Below are 20,864 nucleotides of genomic sequence, written 5' to 3'. Positions count from 1 at the left end.
GGGTGTATTAGTGCCCAAGGCATGGGTAACTTACACATCTGTGAAGGCACCATTAATGCTGAAAGGTACATACAGGTTTTGGAGCGACATATGCTGCCATCCAAGAAACGTTATCATGGACGCCCCTGCTTATTCCAGCAAGACAATGCTGTTAAAATAATTATGTGTAAGTTATCCCAACTCTTATTCTTAAAGGCCGTTGCTATAGTTATTATCAATTGTGCTGAAGTTGTGCTTTTAAAACTGTGCAAATGGACATCGTCTCATATCAGTGTCTGTGTCCGGAACATTAGGGGGGCATAGCTCGGTTGGTAGAGTGGCCGTGCCAGCAACTTGAGGGTTGCAGGTTCGATTCCCGCTTCCGCCATCCTAGTCATCGCCGTTGTGTCCTTGGGCAAGACACTTTACCCACCTGCTCCCAGTGCCACCCACACTGGTTTAAATGTAACTTAGATATTGGGTTTCACTATGTAAAGCGCTTTGAGTCACTAGAGAAAAGCGCTATATAAATATATTTCACATTGAATGCCGTGACGTAGACAGAGCAGAGACGGGGCGATATCACGGGTGTCAGCACATTTACATTTTATGAGCCGTCATATATTGTGTCTAACTGGGGCTGTTGAGATTAACCCCTTCCTTCAGCAGCAGCCTCGGTGATGTCACCAGGGACCCCCCCCTTCCCCCCCCAAATAAATAGTGGAGCACGTGGGCTGGACTTTAGAGCGTAGTTTGGATCTGTGACTTGAGTAAAGCCCAAAAACGTCTCTCCTCTTTGAGCAAAATTGAACTCTGTCTTTGCATGACTCCTTGCTTCTTGTCTGTTTAATAGATGTCATCAGGGTTTGAACTTGACAAATGCATACTTGCCAACCTTGAGACCTCCGAATTCGGAAGATGGGGTTGTGTGTGTGTGTGTGTGTGTGTGGGGGGGGGTGTATAGTGTAGCTTCCCGAAAGAGTTAGTGCTGCAAGGGGTGCAGGGTATTTGTTCTGTTGTGTTACGGTGCAAATGTTTGTCATTCCTGTTTGGTGTGGGTTCACAGTGTGGCGCATATTTGTAACAGTGTTAAATTTGTTTATAAGGCCACCCTCAGTGTGACCTGTATGGCTGTTGACCAAGTATGCCTTGCATTCACTTTTGTGTGTGTGAAAGCCGCATATATTATGTGACTGGGTTGGAGGAAAAGCGGACGTGACGACAGGTTGTAAAGAACGCCATAGGCAATATCTTTAAGCCACGCCCCCAATATTGTTGCCTGGGTGGAAATCGGGAGAAATTCGGGAGAATGGTTGTCCTGGGAGATTTTCGGGAGGGGCACTGAACTTCAGGGGTCTCCGGGGAAATTCGGGAGGGTTGGGAAGTATGAATATTAGCGGTGAATGTGGTGTTACAGCGATACCGTCGCTCTATAATACCGGCGGGCCAGCTCTAATGTTAATTTGATATCGCCTCAAGGGCCAAAGGAAATTTGGCCTACGGGTGAGAGTTTGACACCCATGCTTTAAAACATAAGCAAGGATGCATCACTATAGCTCTTGTCTCAAAGTAGGTGTACTGTCACCACCTGATTTATTTTGAGGTATTTGACGTTTTCCTGTGTGTCGTGTTTTAGTTCTTCTATTTTGGTGGCTTTTTCTTTTTTTGGGGATATTTTCCTGTAGCAGTTCCATGTCTTCCTTTGAGCGATATTTCCCCGCATCTACTTTGTCAAGAATATTTCAGTTGTTTTTATCCTTCTTTGCGGGGACATTGTTGATTGTCATGTCATGTTCGCAGTAAGTCTTTGCTCTCGTCCAGCATTCTGTTTTTGTTTACTTTGTAGCCAGTTCAGTCTCAGTTTCGTTCTTCATAGCCTTCCCTAAGCTTCAATGCCTTTTCTTAAGGGCACTCACCTTTTGCTTATTTTTGGTTTAAGCATAGGACACGTTTTTACCTGCACACTGCCTCCCGCTGTTTCTGACATCTACAAAGCAATTAGCTATCTGCTGCCACCTACTTTTTTTTTTTTAGCAATTATTGTTTTTATCCTTCTTTGTGGGGACATTGTTGATTGTCATGTCATGTTCGGATGTACATTGTGGACGCCGTCTTTGTTCCAAAGTAAGTCTTTGCTGTCGTCCAGCATTCTGTTTTTGTTTACTTTGTAGCCAGTTCAGTTTTAGTTTTGTTCTGCATAAGCCTTCCCTTAAGCTTCAATGCCTTTTCTTAGGGGCACTAACATTTTGTTTATCTTTGGTTTAAGCATTAGACACCTTTTTACCTGCAAGCTGCCTTCCGCTGTTTCCAACATCTACAAAGCAATTAGCTCCCTGCTGCCACCCACTGATATGGAAGAGTATTACACGGTTACTCCACCGAGCTCTAGACAGCACCAACACTCAACAACAACACATCATTTGCAGACTATAATTACTGGTTTGAAAAAAATATTTTTAACCCAAATAGGTGAAATTAGATAACCTCCCACGAAACACCAGACACTAGTGTGCCGCGGCACAGTGGTTGAAAAACACTGCTCTACATCAGTGTCATTTGTTTTGGAGTCTTGAATATTATTTCTTTTGAATCTGTCTTATTTGTGTTTCAAAGATACCTAAGTAAAAAGGGAATACATATGCACTTAACGTGTATATTAAACACCTTTCAATATCGTGTCTGTTTTCAAAACAAACGTTTATCCACATGAATAAATGCGGACCTGTTACTCAATACGGAGCTGTTACTCAATACGGACCTGTTACTCAATACCGCCGCATGACTCCAAAACAACCAGAACAGGTGTTGCATCTTCCCACACCTCCCACGGATTTTGGTCTATTTCTTTAGACGGAGTTAAAAATAAATGTTATGTAAAGCACGAAATGTCCTTTGCAGACGACCGCTTGTTGTCAGGAGTATTATTTATCTACATTTTGTATACACACACACATTTATATATACATCTACAGTATATATACATATAGAAAACTCAAAACTAGAGAAGTTGGCACGTCGTGTAAATGGTAAATAAAAACAGAATACAATTATTTGCAAATCCTTTTGAACTTATATTCAATTAAATAGACTGCAAAGACAAGATATTGCATGTTAGAAATGGAAAACGTTATTTTTTGCAAATATTAGCTCATTTGGAATTTGATGCCTGCAACATGTTTTAAAAAAAAGCTGGCACAAGTGGCAAAAAAGATTGAAAATGTTGAGGAATTTGGAGGTGGGTGCCATGATTGGGTATAAGAGCAGCCTCCGTGAAATGCCCAGTCAAGGACTTGGACTCGGGTTGTTTTTTTCGATGCAGAGAATATTTGGGACGAGCCAGGCGTAAACGTGAGTACATATTTATTGGTATTCTAACAAAACAACACAAAAAGGCAAACAAAGGGCGCGCACAGTGGCGGAGAACAAATACTTGGCTAATCATTGTCACCGACGTCCCACTGGGTGTGAGTTTTCCTTGCCCCTATGTGGGCCTACCGAGGATGTCGTGGTGGTTTGTGCAGCCCTTTGAGACACTAGTGATTTAGGTCTATATAAGTAAACATTGATTGATTGATTGAAAACACAAAAGACTAGCATGAATGCTGCAAACTACAAACATGAAACAAAAACACTTGCACTGTGGCATGAAAAAACGAAACTTGCACTGAGGCATTACTACCAAAACTTACGTGGCGTGGTCAAAAAACGAACAGCAAGGCATGAAAGTAGGTACATGGAGATGTGGGTAAAGTGGGAAGTTGCCAGCCTGACTATCAGGTGACTGTGGCTTAAATACCATCCATCCATCCATTTTCTACCGCTTATTCCCTTTCGGGGTCGCGGGGTGGCTTAAATACGAGCAGTGAAAATTAACCAGCAGGTGTGAGAACTGAGGACCGGGGCGTGATTTGGAGACAAGGTGGAAACTAATGAGTAACTATAGAAACAAAAACAAACCAGGAAGTGCAAAACAAAACTGAGTGTCCAAAAAACTAAACAAAACATGACCAAAACAAAACATAATCCATAAGCGTGACACAGTCATTCTCCTGCACTCTGACCCCGCTTAGACCCCGGACTTCTTTGCCTTTCCCACTCTGGATTTGGACACCATCATTCAACACGCATGACAACACTCCTTACAGTATCTTCACATGTTATTCCAGCACATAGTTTACACTCAAACACATAGTAGCATACACACGCTACGTGTCCATTAATCACGCAATAAATACATTGAGTTTGTACACATCGAGCAAGAATGGGAAAGAATTCCACCTGAAAAGCTTCAAAAATTGGTCTCCTCAGTTCCCAAATGTTTACTGAGTGTTGTTAAAGGGGAACATTATCAACATTTCAAAAGGGTAAAACCAATAAAAATCAGTCCCCAGTGGCTTGTTTTATTTTTAGAAGTTTTTTTTTTTAATTTTACCCGTCCCGGAATATCCCTAAAAAAAGCTTTAAAGTGCCTTATTTTCGCTATGTTCGAAGCCACTATCCATTTACCTGTGACGTCATACAGGGCTGCCAATACAAACAACATGGCGAATAGCATTGCAAGATATAGCGACATTAGCTTGGATTCAGACTCGGATTTCAGCGGCTGAAGCGATTCAACAGATTACGCATGTATTGAAACGGATGGTTGGAGTATGAAAGTATTGAAGAAGAAACTGAAGCTATTGTGCGAATAGCTATTGACACTATTCGGCCATGTCTGCCTTAGCATCGCCGGTAAAATGTGCGGACCAAACGATCAGGACATTCACATCTTGTGACACTGGATCAACTTAAATCTGTCGATTGGTAAGTGTTTGTTTGGCATTAAATGTGGGTGGAAGGAAACTTAATATAGCTACAAATGTACATACAGCTAGCCTAAATAGCATGATAGCATCGATTAGCTGGCAGTCACGCCGCGACCAAATATGTCTGATTAGCACATAAGTCAATAACAAAACTCACCTTTGTGATTTCGTTGACTTTATCGTTGCAAATGCATCTGCAGGTTATCCATACATCTCTGTGCCATGTCTACCTTAGCACTGCCGGTAAAATGTGCACACACTCCGGCACATTCAATAGGGGTCTGGCGGCAGATTTCTTGCCACTTTCGCATCTTGGGGCCAGTGGTGCAACTTGAATCCCTCCCTGTTAGTGTTGTTACACCCTACAACAACACACCATCTCCAAGAATCAAAAAAATTGTCGAAAAAACGGAAAATAACAGAGCTGAGACGCGGTGTTTGTAACGTGTTTGATAAAATGAAAATGGCGGCTTTATTACCTAGGTGACGTCACATTCTGACGTCATCGCACCAAAAGTGATAAACAGAAAGGCGTTTAGTCCGCCAAAATTCTCCCATTTAGAAATCGGAAATCGGTTAAAAAAAAAAAAGGTATTTTTTCTGCAACATCAAGGTATATATTGACGCTTACATAGGTCTGGTGATAATGTTCCCCTTTAAAAGGAAAGGCTATGTAACACAGTGGTAAAAATGACAAGCTTTTTGCAATGTGTTGCTGCCATTAAATTCTAAGTTAATGATTATTCAAAAAAATAAATGAAGTTTATCAGTGTGAACATTAAGTATATTGTCTTTGCAGTCTATTCAATTGAATATAAGTTGAAAAGGATTTGCAAATCATTGTATTCTGTTTTTATTTACCATTTACACAACCTGCCAACTTCACTGGTTTTGGGTTTTGTACATATACATACATATATATCGTTGAAGGATGCTGATATGTTTAAGAGTTCTTCCTTTTTACATAGCCATGTTTAGAGTAGCTAGTACTGTATTCTACTAGTCTCTCTTTGTCTTCAGATCCCAGGTTAGTGTCGTAAACCATCGGTATGTGAAGACAACCCCCACGTCTCTCTCACCTTATGGTGTTGAGAGGAGGGCTGTGAAAAGAGTGTGTTTTTCCCTTGGAATGACAGAACAACTTGAGAAGCCGGCATGAATGTATTGGTCTGGGCTGTTCTCCTGAAGCTTCAGTAAAACTTGAAAATATTCCAATTTTGTCTCGATGGTCCTTCTTACTCAGCATATATGTCATCAAAAGAACTTGGAATTGACCAGTAACTAAAATTCCCTGGGAGGAAGAGCTGGTCCGACGCAACAATATATAAATATATATACACTATATATACTACCAAAGTGGGCATAAATCTTACTTGAGGAAACTCCAGGCCAGACAAGGAGACAGGCAGTGAAGGACACATGACGGCAGCTGAAAGATGGAACAGAGGCTGGGCTCCAAGGCTGTGGGACCTCCTCCATTGACCATTACCACCTTGTGGACAAGGTCAGGGTACTCGTGGGCCAGGAACGTGCAAAACGACACCCTGCAAAGACATCCAAAGGGCACATTTAAAGCACAGTTAGGACATTTTAGAGTAGTCATTCTCAAACTGCGGTGTGCCAAAGAATCAATTAATTTTATGTGATTCACTATTTCGGTACAGTGTTTTAATTTACTATATGTAAACACAGTGTTACTGTTGAAACTATAATGTTACAGTGGCCACAAATACTAAATATACTTGTTAAGTAAAGCCTCCGTCTTGTTTTTAATGAATACTTCGGCCCGATAATCTGATAGACAGAATTATCATCAGAGGATAATACGAATCATACAAATATATATTTTTATGATTATATTATAATTAGAGCAGGGGTCACCAACGCGGTGCCCGCGGGCACCAGGTCGCCCGTAAGGACCAGATGGCCTGTTCTAAAAATAGCTCAAATAGCAGCACTTACCAGTGAGCTGCTTCTATTTTTTTTATTTACTAGCAAGCTGGTCTCGCTTTCCTCGACATTTTTAATTCTAAGAGAGACAAAACTCAAATAGAATTTGAAAATCCAAGAAAATATTTTAAAGACTTGCTCTTCACTTGTTTAAATAAATTCATTTATTTTTTTACTTTGCTTCTTATAACTTTCAGAAAGACAATTTTAGAGAAAAAATACAACTTTAAAAATGATTTTAGGATTTTTAAACACATATACCTTTTTACCTTTTAAATTCCTCCCTCTTCTTTCCTGACAATTTAAATCAATGTTCAAGTATATTTGTTTTTTTTATTGTGAAGAATAATAAATACATTTCGATTTAATTATTCATTCTAGCTTCTGTTTTTCCACCGAAGAGTATTTGTGAAATATTTCTTCCAACTTATTATGATTAAAATTCCCAAAAATTATTCTGGAAAATCTAGAAAATCTTTAGAATCAAATTTAAATCTTATTTCAAAGTCTTTTGAATTTCTTTTTAATTTTTTTGTTCTGGAAAATCTAGAAGAAATAATAATGATTTGTCTTTTTTAGAAATATAGCTTGGTCCAATTTGTTATATATTCTAACAAAGTGCAGATTGGATTGTAACCTATTTAAAAATGTCATCAAAATTCTAAAATTAATCTTAATCAGGAAAAATTACTAATGATGTTCCATAAATTCTTTTTAAACATTTTTGAAAAAGATTCGAATTAGCTAGTTTTTCTCTTCACTTTTTTCGGTTGAATTTTGAATTTTAAAGAGTCGAAATTGAAGATAAACTATGTTTCAAAATGTAATTTTCATTTTTTCACAGTTCTGTCCTCTTTTAAACCGTTCGATTAAGTTTTTGTTTCATCATTTATTCTCTACAAAAAACATTCCGTAAAAGGAAAAAAATGTACGACGGAATGACAGACAGAAATACCCATTTATATATATATTTATATATATAGATTTATTTATTAAAGGTAAATTGAGCAAATTGGCTATTTCTGGCAATTTATTTAAGTGTGTATCAAACTGGTAGCCCTTCGCATTAATCAGTACCCAAGAAGTAGCTCTTGGTTTCAAATAGGTTGGTGACCCCTGAATTAGTGTATCTCCTGGGAGTAAAGTCTCCCATTTGGACCTCGACTTAAACGAGTTGAAAAACTTATTGGGGTGTTACCATTTAGTGGTCAATTGTACGGAATATGTACTGTACTGTGCAATCTACTAATACAAGTTTTAATCAATCCATTAGTCTTTAAAAACTAGTGAAAGCTTGACCTCTAACTTCAATCAAATGTCCTTGAACGCATCACAATTCTGTGCAGAATTGAAACTTGTCCATAACTTTCTCCAATACTGCTCCAGGTAGATTTATTCAATGTTATCCTTGATCCAAAACTGTAGTTAAGACTGTTGAGTGAGGTTTTCCTTGCTGGGTTTGCTGATATCCAGACTGTGTAAATATAGTCTTAGACCTTTGGTAATTTGATTCGGATAAACCTATATTTGAACTTTCACGGGAAAATGTATTTGATCCTAAAATCTACGACGCTGTTTTTATAAATAATTGACATGTAAAAATTAGAGTAGGGCTTCACGGTGGCAGAGGGGTTAGTGCGTCTGCCTCACAATACGAAGTTCCTGCAGTCCTGGGTTCAAATCCAGGCTCGGGATCTTTCTGTGTGGAGTTTGCATGTTCTCCCCGTGACTGCGTGGGTTCCCTCCGGGTACTCCGGCTTCCTCCCACTTCCAAAGACATGCACCTGGGGATAGGTTGATTGGCAACACTAAATTGGCCCTAGTGTGTGAATGTTGTCTGTCTATCTGTGTTGGCCCTGCGATGAGGTGGCGACTTGTCCAGGGTGTACCCCGCCTTCCGCCCGATTGTAGCTGAGATAGGCGCCAGCGCCCTCCGCGACCCCAAAAGGGAATAAGCGGTAGAAAATGGATGAAATTAGAGTAAGGTTTTTTTTCAAACTTTACAAAAGCCTAGAGGCCCCGGTGCAACTTTCTCCACTTTGACGATTCAGCATCTAATTTAGAACATCCATCCTTCCATTTTATTTCGCTTATCCAAGGTCGGGTCACGGGGGCAGTAGCCTAAGCAGGAAATCCCAGACTTCACTCTCCCCAGCCACTTGGTTCAGCTCTTCCCGGGGGATCCTAAGGCGTTCCCAGGCCAGCCAGGAGACATAGTCTTCCCAACGTGTCCTGGGTCTTCCCTAAAGGAGGTGTTCGGATGGGTTTCTGACCAGATACCCAAACCACCTCATCTGGCTCCTCTCCATGTGGAGGAGAAGAGGCTTTACTTTACTTACCAGAGCTTCTCACCCTATCTCTAAGGGAGAGACCCGCCACCCGGCGGAGGAAGCTCATTTGGGCCGCTTGTACCCGTTGATCTTAACCGAAAGCTCATGACCATAGGTAACCGGTAGATTGAGAGCTTGGCATTCCGGCTCAGCTCCTTCTTCACCACAACGGATCGATACAGCGTCCGCATTACTGAAGACGCCGCACTGATCCGCCTGTTGATCTCACCATCCACTCTTCCCTCACTCGTGAACAAAACTCCAAGGTACTTGAACTCCTCCACTTGAGGAAGAGTCTCTTCCCTAACACAGAGATGGCACTCCACCCTTTTCCGGGCAAGAACCATGGACTCGGACTTGGAGGTGCTGATTCCCAGTGAGAGCTGAAGATCCTGGCCAGATGAAGCCATCAGGACCACATCATCTGCAAAAAGCAGAGACCTAATCCTGTGGTCACCAAACCGGAACCCCTCAACGCCTTGGCTGCGCCTAGAAATTCTGTCCATAGAAGTTATGAACAGAATGGGTGACAAAGGGCAGCCTTGGCGGAGTCCAAACCCTCACTAGAAACAAGTCTGACTTACTAGCGGCAATGCGGACCAAGCTCTGGCACTGATCATACAGGGAGTGGACCGCCATAATCAGACAGTCCGATACCCCATACTCTCTGAGCACTCCCCACAGGACTTCCCGAGCGACACGGTCCAATGCCTTCTCCAAGTCCACAGAGCACATGTAGACTGGTTGGGCAAACTCCCATCCACATTTAGGTTTTAAATAATTTTTACACTTGACTGACGGTCAATCATGACAAAAAGCAAAACTCTCACCCGTACGAGTGACCGATGAGGATGTTGCGTTTCCGAGCATATCTCTTGAAGATGGCACGCAGGTCCTCCGCCAGAGCATAAAAAGTGTAGGCGGCGGCAATCTGCGGGGCGCTGCTGGCGCCGTGCCCCGCCAAGTCCGGCGCGACGACCTCGTAGCCCAGCCGAGAGAAGAAGTCCAGTTGGCTGCTCCATATGTCCGAGGAGCCTCCCACGCCGTGCACGAAAAACAGCGCCACGTCCGAGTGCGTGCCCTTGCAGCTGCTGATCACTCTGTGGGAGTCGATCAGCACGGTGCGTTTGGGCTTCCGGCGGCGGCGGCGAGGAGGCGGGGCGGGCTTCTGCTCGCCAGGAGGCGGAGGCATAGCAGGCGGAACCGGTCTGGGATCCGGGGACGAGGCCATTTCCTTGTAGTCGGCCAGCTCCACCTCGACGGTGCTACATGGCTCCAGATCACCGTCCTGACACTGGAGGATCTCAGAGTGCAGAACATCGCCGAGGTTCTCAATGACCAGCTGACCGTTACGGTAGACCGTGATCTTCCTCTTGCAGTGGACACCACCGTCGCCGTCCTTCGGCTCTCGTTCCTCATTGCCGATCGGCTGACGTTCGGGGACGATATGGCGGACTCGCAGGACTCTCCCGGGTTTCACCTCCACGAATTCAAAGCCGTCGGAGGGTGCTGTGGACTCCAGGGGCAGAACGAGGCTTGCCGCCTTCCCGGTGAGGCAGCACAGGATCCCCTCGGTGATAGTAGTCAGCATGGTGCCGTCCTGCAAACAACAAGTAAACATGATCAACAAAGAGAGGTAGCTATCATGGAAGGTGTCAGGTAATAGACAGATGTCATCTATCACCGCATGGCGAGTGATTAAACAGCTGGATGGAGTGCGGAATGGAGGAGTTCTTGAATGGAACACTGTGGGAAAGGAGCTGAAGGAGCCTGTTGGAGTATGAACTCTGCTGTCTCTCAATTGTCTGGTGGAGTGGGTGGGCAGGATTGTCCATGATGGCATACATATATCAATCAATCAATCAATCAATGTTTACTTATATAGCCCTAAATCACTAGTGTCTAAAAGGGCTGCACAAACCACTACGACATCCTCGGTAGGCCCACATAAGGGCAAGGAAAACTCACACCCAGTGGGACATCGGTGACAATAATGACCCAGTGGGATGTCGGTGACAATGATGACTATGAGAACCTTGGAGAGGAGGAAAGCAATGGATGTCGAGCGGGTCTAACATGATACTGTGAAAGTTCAATCCATAATTGATCCATCACAGTCGCGAGAGTCCAGTCCAAAGCGGATCCAACACAGCAGCGAGAGTCCCGTTCATAGCGGAGCCAGCAGGAAACCATCCCAAGCGGAGGCGGATCAGCAGCGCAGAGATGTCCCCAGCCGATACACAGGCGAGCAGTACATGGCCACCGGATCGGACCGGACTCCCTCCACAAGGGAGAGTGGGACATAAAAGAAAAAGAAAAGAAACGGCAGATCAACTGGTCTAAAAAGGGAGTCTATTTAAAGGCTAGAGTATACAAATGAGTTTTAAGGTGAGACTTAAATGCTTCTACTGAGGTGGCATCTCGAACTGTTACCGGGAGGGCATTCCAGAGTAAAACGGAAAACGCTCTATAGCCCGCAGACTTTATATATATATATATATATATATATATATATATATATATATATATATATATATATATATATATATATATATATATATATATATATATATATATGTGAAGTGAATTTTATTTCTATATTGCTTTTCTCTAGTGCACGGGTAGGGAACCTACGGCTCTAGAGCCAGATGTGGCTCTTTGGATGACTGCATCTGGCTCTCGGATAAATCTTAGCTGAAATTGCTTAACGCGATAATTATGAATAATTTCGCTGGTAATCACAGTGCTAAAAATAACGTGCAAAATATAAAACATTCTCATGCATTTAAATCCATCCATCCGTTTTTCTACCGCGCCTGTTCAAGAAGTCGCATTAATGGTAAGAAGTATTTTATGTCACAATGGGGGGGGGGGGTCGCAGTTTGCTGCAGGGTCGTTCTTCCAGGAAGGCAGACGGACTACTCGGGACATGGCATTTAGGTAAAAACATGATTTAATTTAAACTAAAAAAATATACAAACAAAAATCGCTCACAGTGGAGGCACAACTTGGGCTAAGGAACAAAGCTAACGCATAAACAGACTATGAACATAAATCAAACAAAACTTACTTGGCATGGCATGAAGCACGAAACTATGGCAAGGCATGAAACAAGTCAGCACAGGCCAAGAAAAGATCACATTGACGCCAGGGCGACTGACTGGCAAAGACGAGCTTAAATACTGCTTCTGATTAGTGCTCGGGAAGCAGGTGAGCGGGCATTTTGTCCACCAGAGACAGGTGGACAAAATGAGTAACCAAGGAAACAAGACAAGGGAGTGAAAAAAAACAGGAACTTAAAGAGTACAAAGGACAAACAGCACATGTTCAAACAAAAACATGATCAACAGACATGACATTTGATTTATTATTGGTCAGCTTCAGAATAACAATGTTATTAAAAAGAATAAGAAACTTATTGTACTCAAAAAATGTTGGTCTTACTTAAAAATGCACACATTTAGTTGTATTCAGTGTTAAAAAATATGATATGGCTCTCACGGAAATACATTTTGAAATATTTGGCTTTCATGGCTCTCTCAGCCAAAAAAGTTCCCGACCCCTGGTCTAGTGACTCAAAGCGCTTTTACATAGTGAAACCCAATAACTAAGTTATATTTACACCAGTGTATATATACTGTATATTAGAGATGCGCGGATAGGCAATTATATCATCCGCATCCGCATCACCAAAGTCGTCATCCACCCGCCGTCCACCCGAACCAACATTTTAACAAGACCGGCGGCATAGCTCGGTTGGTAGAGCGGCCGTGCCAGCAACTTGGGGGTTGCAGGTTCGATTCCCACTTGTGCCATCCTAGTTACTGCCGTTGTGTCCTTGGGCAAGACACTTTACCCACCTGCTCCCAGTGCCACCCACACTGGTTTAAATGTAACTTAGATATTGGGTGTCACTATGTAAAGCGCTTTGAGTCACTTGAGAAAAGCGCTATATAAATATAATTCACTTCACTTCACCGTACCCGCCCGCCAACCGCCCGCTGAAATACATCAGAGGTTGTCCGCCTTTACCACTCACAGAGCTATTTGAAACTGTTTCACAGAGTAATGATGACAATTGGCGCCGCTAACGTTCCCGCCACTATCCAATAGCGTTCATCCTGATTACAAGAATATGGGCATGCTGTGAAGCCGTTCGTTGCCTTAACAACATGTACGAACCGATTGTTGCTCCAGCAACATGTTGTGTGCAGCTTCCGCAACTACACGTTCAAGATTGAAAGGCATACTGGTTGATACAGAGTACACTGATGGTTGTGATATAAACAACTTTAACACTTACTAATATGCGCCACGCTGTGAAGCCACACCCAACAAGATTGACAAACACATTTCGGGAGAACATCCTCACAGTAACACAACATAAACGCAACACAACAAATACCCATAATCCTTTGTATCCGTGACACTACCTGAATATATTTTACACCCCCGCGCCCCCAACCCCGGCCACCTACCGACGCAGGAAGTTTCATGAATACAAAGGATTATGGGTATTTGTTGTGTTGCGTTTATGTTGTGTTACTGTGAGGATGTTCTCCCGAAATGTGTTTGTCGTTCTTAATCGGTGTGGCTTCACAGCGTGGCGCATATTACTAAGAGTGTTTAAAAAATTGTTTATATCACAACCATTAGTGTACTCTGTGTCACCCAGTATGCCTTGCAGTCGTGTGCGTGTTGCCGCAGAATCCACACACAACATGTTGCTGGACTGACAAGCAGATCGTACATGTTGTAGTAGGCGACAAAGTCAATGGCTTCATAGCACGCCCTAATACTTATTATCTGGGTGACTACGGACAGTCATTCAGGAGGATATTAGCGTCTCTTATAGTCTTCTACGCTTTATGACACGGGTCTTAAATGGCTCTTTGAATGGCAAAGGATACCGATCCCGGAACCATGTATATCAAATATTTCCGGATGGTTTAACAGCCGCCCACCCGAATCTAATTAAAATCTATTTTTTTCGTCATGTCACCCGCCCGACCCGCGGTTTACCCGCGGACTCCACGGATGAGACCGCAAACCGCGCATCTCTACTGTATATATATATACACTGTATATGTATGTGTGTGTACAAATATATATATATATATATAAACACACATACATATACAGTATAGATAGATGGATGGATGGATAGATAGATAGATAGATAGATAGATAGATAGATAGATAGATAGATAGATAGATAGATAGATAGATAGATAGATAGATGGATAGATGGATAGATGGATAGATGGATAGATGGATAGATGGATGGATGGATGGATGGATGGATGGATGGATGGATGGATGGATGGATGGATGGATGGATGGATGGATGGATGGATGGATGGATGGATGGATGGATGGATGGATGGATGGATGGATGGATGGATGGATGGATGGATGGATGGATAGATAGATAGATAGATAGATAGATGGATAAATAGATAGATAGATAGATGGATAAATAGATAGAACTTTAATGATTCCTTCAGGAGAGTTCCTTCAGGAAAATTAAAATTCCAGCAGCATTGTACACAGTTGAGATCAATTTTAAAAAAATAATGGGGGTTTAAATGGAAACAAAATAAAGAAATATTACAATGAGAATAAAAAATAAAAAGCAACAATGGGAATAAAAATATAACAGTAAAATTAGAATATAACAAGAGAAAGTAGGCAGTAGTGACCATGTTATGGAAACGTATTGCACTGTTATTGTTTTGCATCCCCTGTCATCCTTGTACCTCCCGCCCCATATGTATGTATGTATGTATATATATATATATACATATATATATATATATATATATATATATATATATATATATATATATATATATTAGGGCTGTGAATCTTTGGGTGTCCCACAATTCGATTCAATATCGATTCTTGGGGTCACGATTCGATAATATATTGATTTTTTTCGATTCGATTCTCGATTCAAAAACGATATTTTTCCGATTCAAAAGGATTCTGTATTCATTCAATACATAGGATTTCAGCAGGATCTACCCCAGTCTGCTGACATGCTAGCAGAGTAGTAAATTTTTGTAAAAAGCTTTTATAATTGTAAAGGACAATATTTTAACAACTGATTGCAATAATGTAAATTTGTTTTAACTATTAAACGAACCAAAAATATAACTTATTTTATCTTTGTGAAAACATTGGACACAGTGTGTTGTCAAGCTTATGAGATGCGATGCAAGTGTAAGCCACTGTGACACTATTGTTCTTTTTTATTATTTTTTTATAAATGTCTAACGATAATGTCAATGAGGGATTTTTAATCACTGCTATGCTGAAATTATAACTAATATTGATGCTGTTGTTGATAATATTCATTTTTGTTTCACTACTTTTGGTTTGTTCTGTGTCGTGTTTGTGTCTCCTCTCAATTGCTCTGTTTATTGCAGTTCTGAGTGTTGCTGGGTCAGGTTTGGTTTTGGAAATGGATTGCATTGTTATGGTATTGCTGTGTAGTGGCTTTTTGGATTGATTACAAACAAAAAAATCAAAAAAATCGATTTTTTAAAAATGAGAATCGATTCTGAATCGCACAACGTAGTCGCACAACCCCACACCCCAAATATATATATATATATATATATATATATATATAAATAAAAGAAAGATCCGAAACAACCAGTCAGACAGTATGTGTCATAATAACATGACGAGACAAACAGCTGGATGGGATTTGTGCAGACGCTGGCAAAGCGGTTCAGGTCTTATATAACCCACTCAGACTTGTTTCTAGGTAACAGCCGAGAAGAGTGCCTTTTCCTGTTTCCAGGTAAAAGAAAATTGCTCTTTTTGAAAGTCCTCTGCCTGTGAGAGTACCCGACGGGTATGAAGAAACAACACAACTAGTATGACAAACATGACCTGAAACAAACGCAGGTGATCTTGTAGTTTCTCATATCCATCCATTTTCTACCGCTTGTCCCTTTTGGGGTGGCGGGTCTGCGATATTATTTGTCACACAACGCAGAAGCCGAGCTTTGTGCATTGCAGGTAAAGCCAGTGTATCCTTTATATTGTTGTTTTTATATCTATTTATATATTATTTATTTATATACATTTACATTGTAGTGATCTCACATGACAGTTTGCACTTTTTTTATACGTTTCTGTATATTTTCATGTTCAAAGCTCTTTGTGGAGAGGCGGAGCCGGCGAACGAGCAGCGGGCCAAGATGGCGGCGAGGAGGCGGAGATGACGACCGAGCGGAGAGGCGGGGCGTGCCGGGAGCGACGGCGCAGTCATGTGCAGGTGTGTGAATCGCGCACCAGTACACAATTAACTTACAGTATCTCCTCGGGATGTATAAAAGGGGAGAAGGAGGAGAGATCGGGGCAGGAGGAGGAGGAGAGCCCGCAGCAGCGACCGTGGAGCGGAAACAAAAATCAGACGAGGACGACGGCGGCTGAAAAGCGGACCGTAAACGAGCAGTGGAGAGGAGCAGATGAAAAGCGATCTGACCTGAAGACAAAGTTATTGCAAAATAAACAAGAGTCAAACCTCCTCAAAGCAATGTCCTTACTGGGGGGTCCATTGAACCCGAGCGACGACAGCTTAAGGCATTCACACTCTTACTTTTGTGTTCTACTTCCACGTCTTGTCCCTGGCTTTAATCAGGACACACCTGTCCCTGTTAGCCAATCAGGATCCTTCTCATGCTCTGCCCTCTGGACTGGCCCGGATAATTTTTCATACTACATAGCTTTCCCTATGCTTCCTGTGCACTTCCCCGCTGCACACGTCTTCATTTTGTTAACAAATGGATTGTACCAGGACTTGGCCTGCGGTCTGTGCATCCTGGGGTCCAGATCAACAATATCCAAGCCAGGCCGTGACATATACAGCTCATTTAAAACAAGTGTCAAATGCACATTTTAACACGGCTGAACAAAATATGAGAATAAAAAAGGTATCTTAACATAGGTGTGGAAAAGTGACCACATAAAAATACTGAAAAACATTAAATTTATGTAGAAAAGTATGAAATAAAGGTAAAAAAAAAAAAAGTAATAGCATCTAAAATGAGGGATGATATAAATCAAAATTCTAAATCTTATAATTATTGTCATTTTAATCAACAAAGGGATGATTTATTGCAGGGCTATTCTTTCTTAACACCTTTTGTTTACTCCTTCTTTTTAAATTTTAGTGTGCATAATACTGTTTTTATTGACTATTTTTTGGGACTCAGACTTTAACATTTTTCATTGCAAATTACTAGCAGAGTACTATTTTCAGTGCATTTTTTTATTCACATTTTTATTGGTATTCTAGATTGATCTGTCCTTGCTCGTGATGGGTGGTGGTTTGGGCCTTGCATGGCAGCTCCCTCCATCTGTGTGTTAATGTGTGTGAATGGGTGAATGTGGAAATAGTGTTAAAGCGCTTTGAGTACCTAGAAATAGGGCTGGGCGATATGTTGATATACTCGATATATCGCGGGTTTGTCTCTGTGCGATATAGAAAATGACTATATCGTGATATTGGAGTTTACGTTCTCACGCAGTTGCTTTTAGCTGCGGGCATTACACTACAGGCTCTTCTCACTCTTTCTTGTCTCTCCTTCTCACAGAGACATAAAACAAGCGCACCTTCTTACATACGTCACGTACGTATACGCCCTCGCGGAGCAGAGAGGTAGCGGCATGGGTAACGTTAGCTGTGATGCTAGCGGAGCAGTGCGAGTGGTAATACGAGAGAGAGAAGGTGCGAATGAAGGAAGAATTATTTCTCAAGAAAAACAGCAGGGGGTCCATCGTCTGGCGGTGGTTCGGCTTCAAGCGGGAATATGTCGAACAGACAACCGTCATTTGTCAAATGTGGGGCAAAAGCATTGCTAGAAAAATAGCATTACTGCTAATATGTAGCGACATTAGAAAAGTCACCCGCTAGAAAATGAAGAGTGCTTGAAACTCAGCATGTCAACATCTCTGTTCAGTGCCACACCAACTAAATGCCGAGGCAACCACTTCCAGATAAATAAAAACAGTCAACAACGAAAGGAGATAACGTCCGCAGGAACCTACCACATAGTGAAGAACAAACACTATTTGATTTCCTTTTATGCAGCTCATTTTTATTTGACAGTTATTGAAATATCTTGTGTGACATCACTTTATTTGTTTTTAACTATTGTAGTGGCGTTCTTAAAAAAGTGCACTTTAATTTAGTGTTGTTTTGATATGTCATCTTAGTGACATCATGCACAAAAGTGCACTCATAGCTTGTTTTAAAATGTCTCTGACAATCTTGCACTTTCTGTTTTGGAAATGAGATAAATGTTTGTGCCACTGCTTAATAACTGTTTAATAAATACACTTTTGCTAAATTGACTTAGTTGTGATTTCCCTCTCTGCATGAAAGTTTAAAAGTAGCATATATTAATGCTGTATGAAGAAGAAAGTTTTTATGTGGACCAGGGGTCACCAACGTTTTTGAAACCAAGAGCTACATCTTGGGTACTGATTAATGCGAAGGGCTACCAGTTTGATACACACTTAAATAAATTGCCAGAAATAGCCAATTTGCTCAATTTACCTTTAATAAATAAATCTATATATATATATATATAAATTAGTATTTATGTCTGTCATTCCGTTGTACATTTTTTTTCCTTTCACGGAAGGTTTTCTGTAGAAAATAAATGATGAAAATACACTTAATTGAACGGTTTAAAAGAGGAGAAAACACGAGAAAAATTAAAAGTCAACATAGTTTATCTTCAATTTCGACTCTTTAAAATTCAAAATTCAACCGAAAAAAATTTAGAGAAAAATTAGCTAATTCGAATCTTTTTGAAAAAATTTTAAAAAAGAATTTATGGAACATCATTAGTAATTTTTCCTGATTAAGATTAATTTTAGATTTTTGAAGACATGTTTTAAATGGGTTAAAATCCAATCTGCACTTTGTTATAATTTATAACAAATTTGACCAAGCAATATTTCTAACAAAGACAAATCATTATTTCATATAGATTTTCCAGAACCAAAATTTTAAAAGACATTCAAAAGACTTTGAAATAATATTTAAATTTAATTCTACAGATTTTCTAGATTTCCCGGATTATATTTTTTTTAATTTTAAACAAAAAAAGTTTGAAGAAATATTTCACAAATATTCTTCGGCGAAAAAACAGAATCTAAAAAGAAGAATTAAATCAAAATGTATTTATTATTATTTACAAAAAAAAAAAAAAAAACTTGAACATTGATTTAAATTGTCAGGAAAGAAGAGGAAGGAATTTAAAAAGTAAAAAGGTATATGTGTTTAAAAATCCTAAAATCATTTTTAAGGTTGTATTTTTTCAATAAAATTGTCTTTCTGAAAGTTATAAGAAGCAAAGTAAAAAAAGAAATGAATTTATTTAAACAAGTTATGACCAAGTCTTTAAAATATTTTCTTGGATTTTCAAATTCTATTTGAGTTTTGTCTCTCTTAGAATTAAAAATGTCCAGCAAAGCGAGACCAGCTTGCTAGTAAATAAATACATTTAAAAAATAGAGGCAGCTCACTGGTAAGTGCTGCTATTTGAGCTATTTTTAGAACAGGCCAGCTGGCGACTCATCTGGTCCTTACGGGCGACCCCTGATGTAGACACATAGAATCATCATACTGCTGTGATTATATGCATCAAGTGTTCATTCAAGGCTAAGGCAAAATATGGAGATATATATGGTGTATCGCGACATGGCCTAAAAATATCGGGGTATTAAAAAAAGGCCGTATCGTCCAACCCTACCTTGAAGGTAGAAAACCGCTTTACAAGTATAACCCACAATAAAGTAACATTTGTAAAAAGTAAATTCCATCCATTTCTACCGCTTATTCCCTTTGGGATCGCGGGGGGCGCTGGTGCCTATCTCAGCTACAATCGGGCGGAAGGCGGTGTACACCCTGGACAAGTCGCCACCTCATCGCAGGGCCAACACAGATAGACAGACAACATTCACACTCACATTCACACACTAGGGCCAATTTAGTGTTGCCAATCAACCTATCCCCAGGTGCATGTCTTTGGAAGTGGGAGGAAGCCGGAGTACCCGGAGGGAACCCACGCATTCACAGGGAGAACATGCAAACTCCGCACAGAAAGATCCCGAGCCCGGGATTGAACCCAGGACCTTCTTAATTGTGAGGCCGACGGACTAACCCCTCACCACCGTGCCATTTTAAATGTGTCAATTATTCAACACAATACAGTAAGATAAAATACAAACACCGTTTCCATACAAAGTTGGGAAATTGTGTTTGATGTAAATACAAACATAATACAATTATTTGCAAATCCTTTTCAACCCATATTCAGTTGAATATGCTACAAAGACAACATATTTGATGTTCAAACTGATAAACTTTTTTTTTTTTGCAAATAATCATTAACTTTAGAATTTGATGCCAGCAACACGTGACAAAGAAGTTCGGAAAGGTGGCAATAAATACTGATAAAGTTGAGAAATGCTCATCAAACACTTATTTGGAATATCGCACAGGTGTGCAGGCTAATTGGGAACAGGTGGGTGCCATGATTGGGTATAAAAGCAGCTTCCATGAAATGCTAAGTAATTCACAAACAAGGATGGGGTGAGGGTCACCAATTTGTAAACAAATTGTCGAACAGTTTTAGAACAACATTTCTCGACGAGATATTGCAAGGAATTTAGGGATTTTACCATCTACGGTCCGTAACATCATCAAAAAGTTCAGAGAATCTGGAGAAATCACTGCACGTAAGCGATGATATTACGGACCTTTGAC

At 40.7% G+C, this 20,864-nt stretch overlaps 1 protein-coding gene across 1 annotated transcript in view; it reads right to left on the bottom strand.

The window, feature by feature from the left end:
* The window catches only part of abhd8a (abhydrolase domain containing 8a), a 29,859-nt gene that overhangs the window by 6,980 nt on the left and 2,015 nt on the right, over window positions 1-20,864 (bottom strand). The window contains exons 2-3 of the mRNA XM_061919829.1: window positions 9,898-10,667; window positions 6,161-6,331 (exon numbers count right to left, since the gene is read on the bottom strand). Of these exons, the coding sequence (XP_061775813.1) occupies window positions 6,161-6,331; window positions 9,898-10,658 (932 nt within the window). The 5' untranslated portion in view covers window positions 10,659-10,667. The remainder of the gene's footprint in view (window positions 1-6,160; window positions 6,332-9,897; window positions 10,668-20,864) is intronic.

Source organism: Nerophis ophidion, linkage group LG14, assembly GCF_033978795.1.
Source record: "Nerophis ophidion isolate RoL-2023_Sa linkage group LG14, RoL_Noph_v1.0, whole genome shotgun sequence".
Classification (NCBI taxonomy): domain Eukaryota; kingdom Metazoa; phylum Chordata; class Actinopteri; order Syngnathiformes; family Syngnathidae; genus Nerophis; species Nerophis ophidion.
This window is presented reverse-complemented; position numbering and strand designations above follow the sequence as displayed.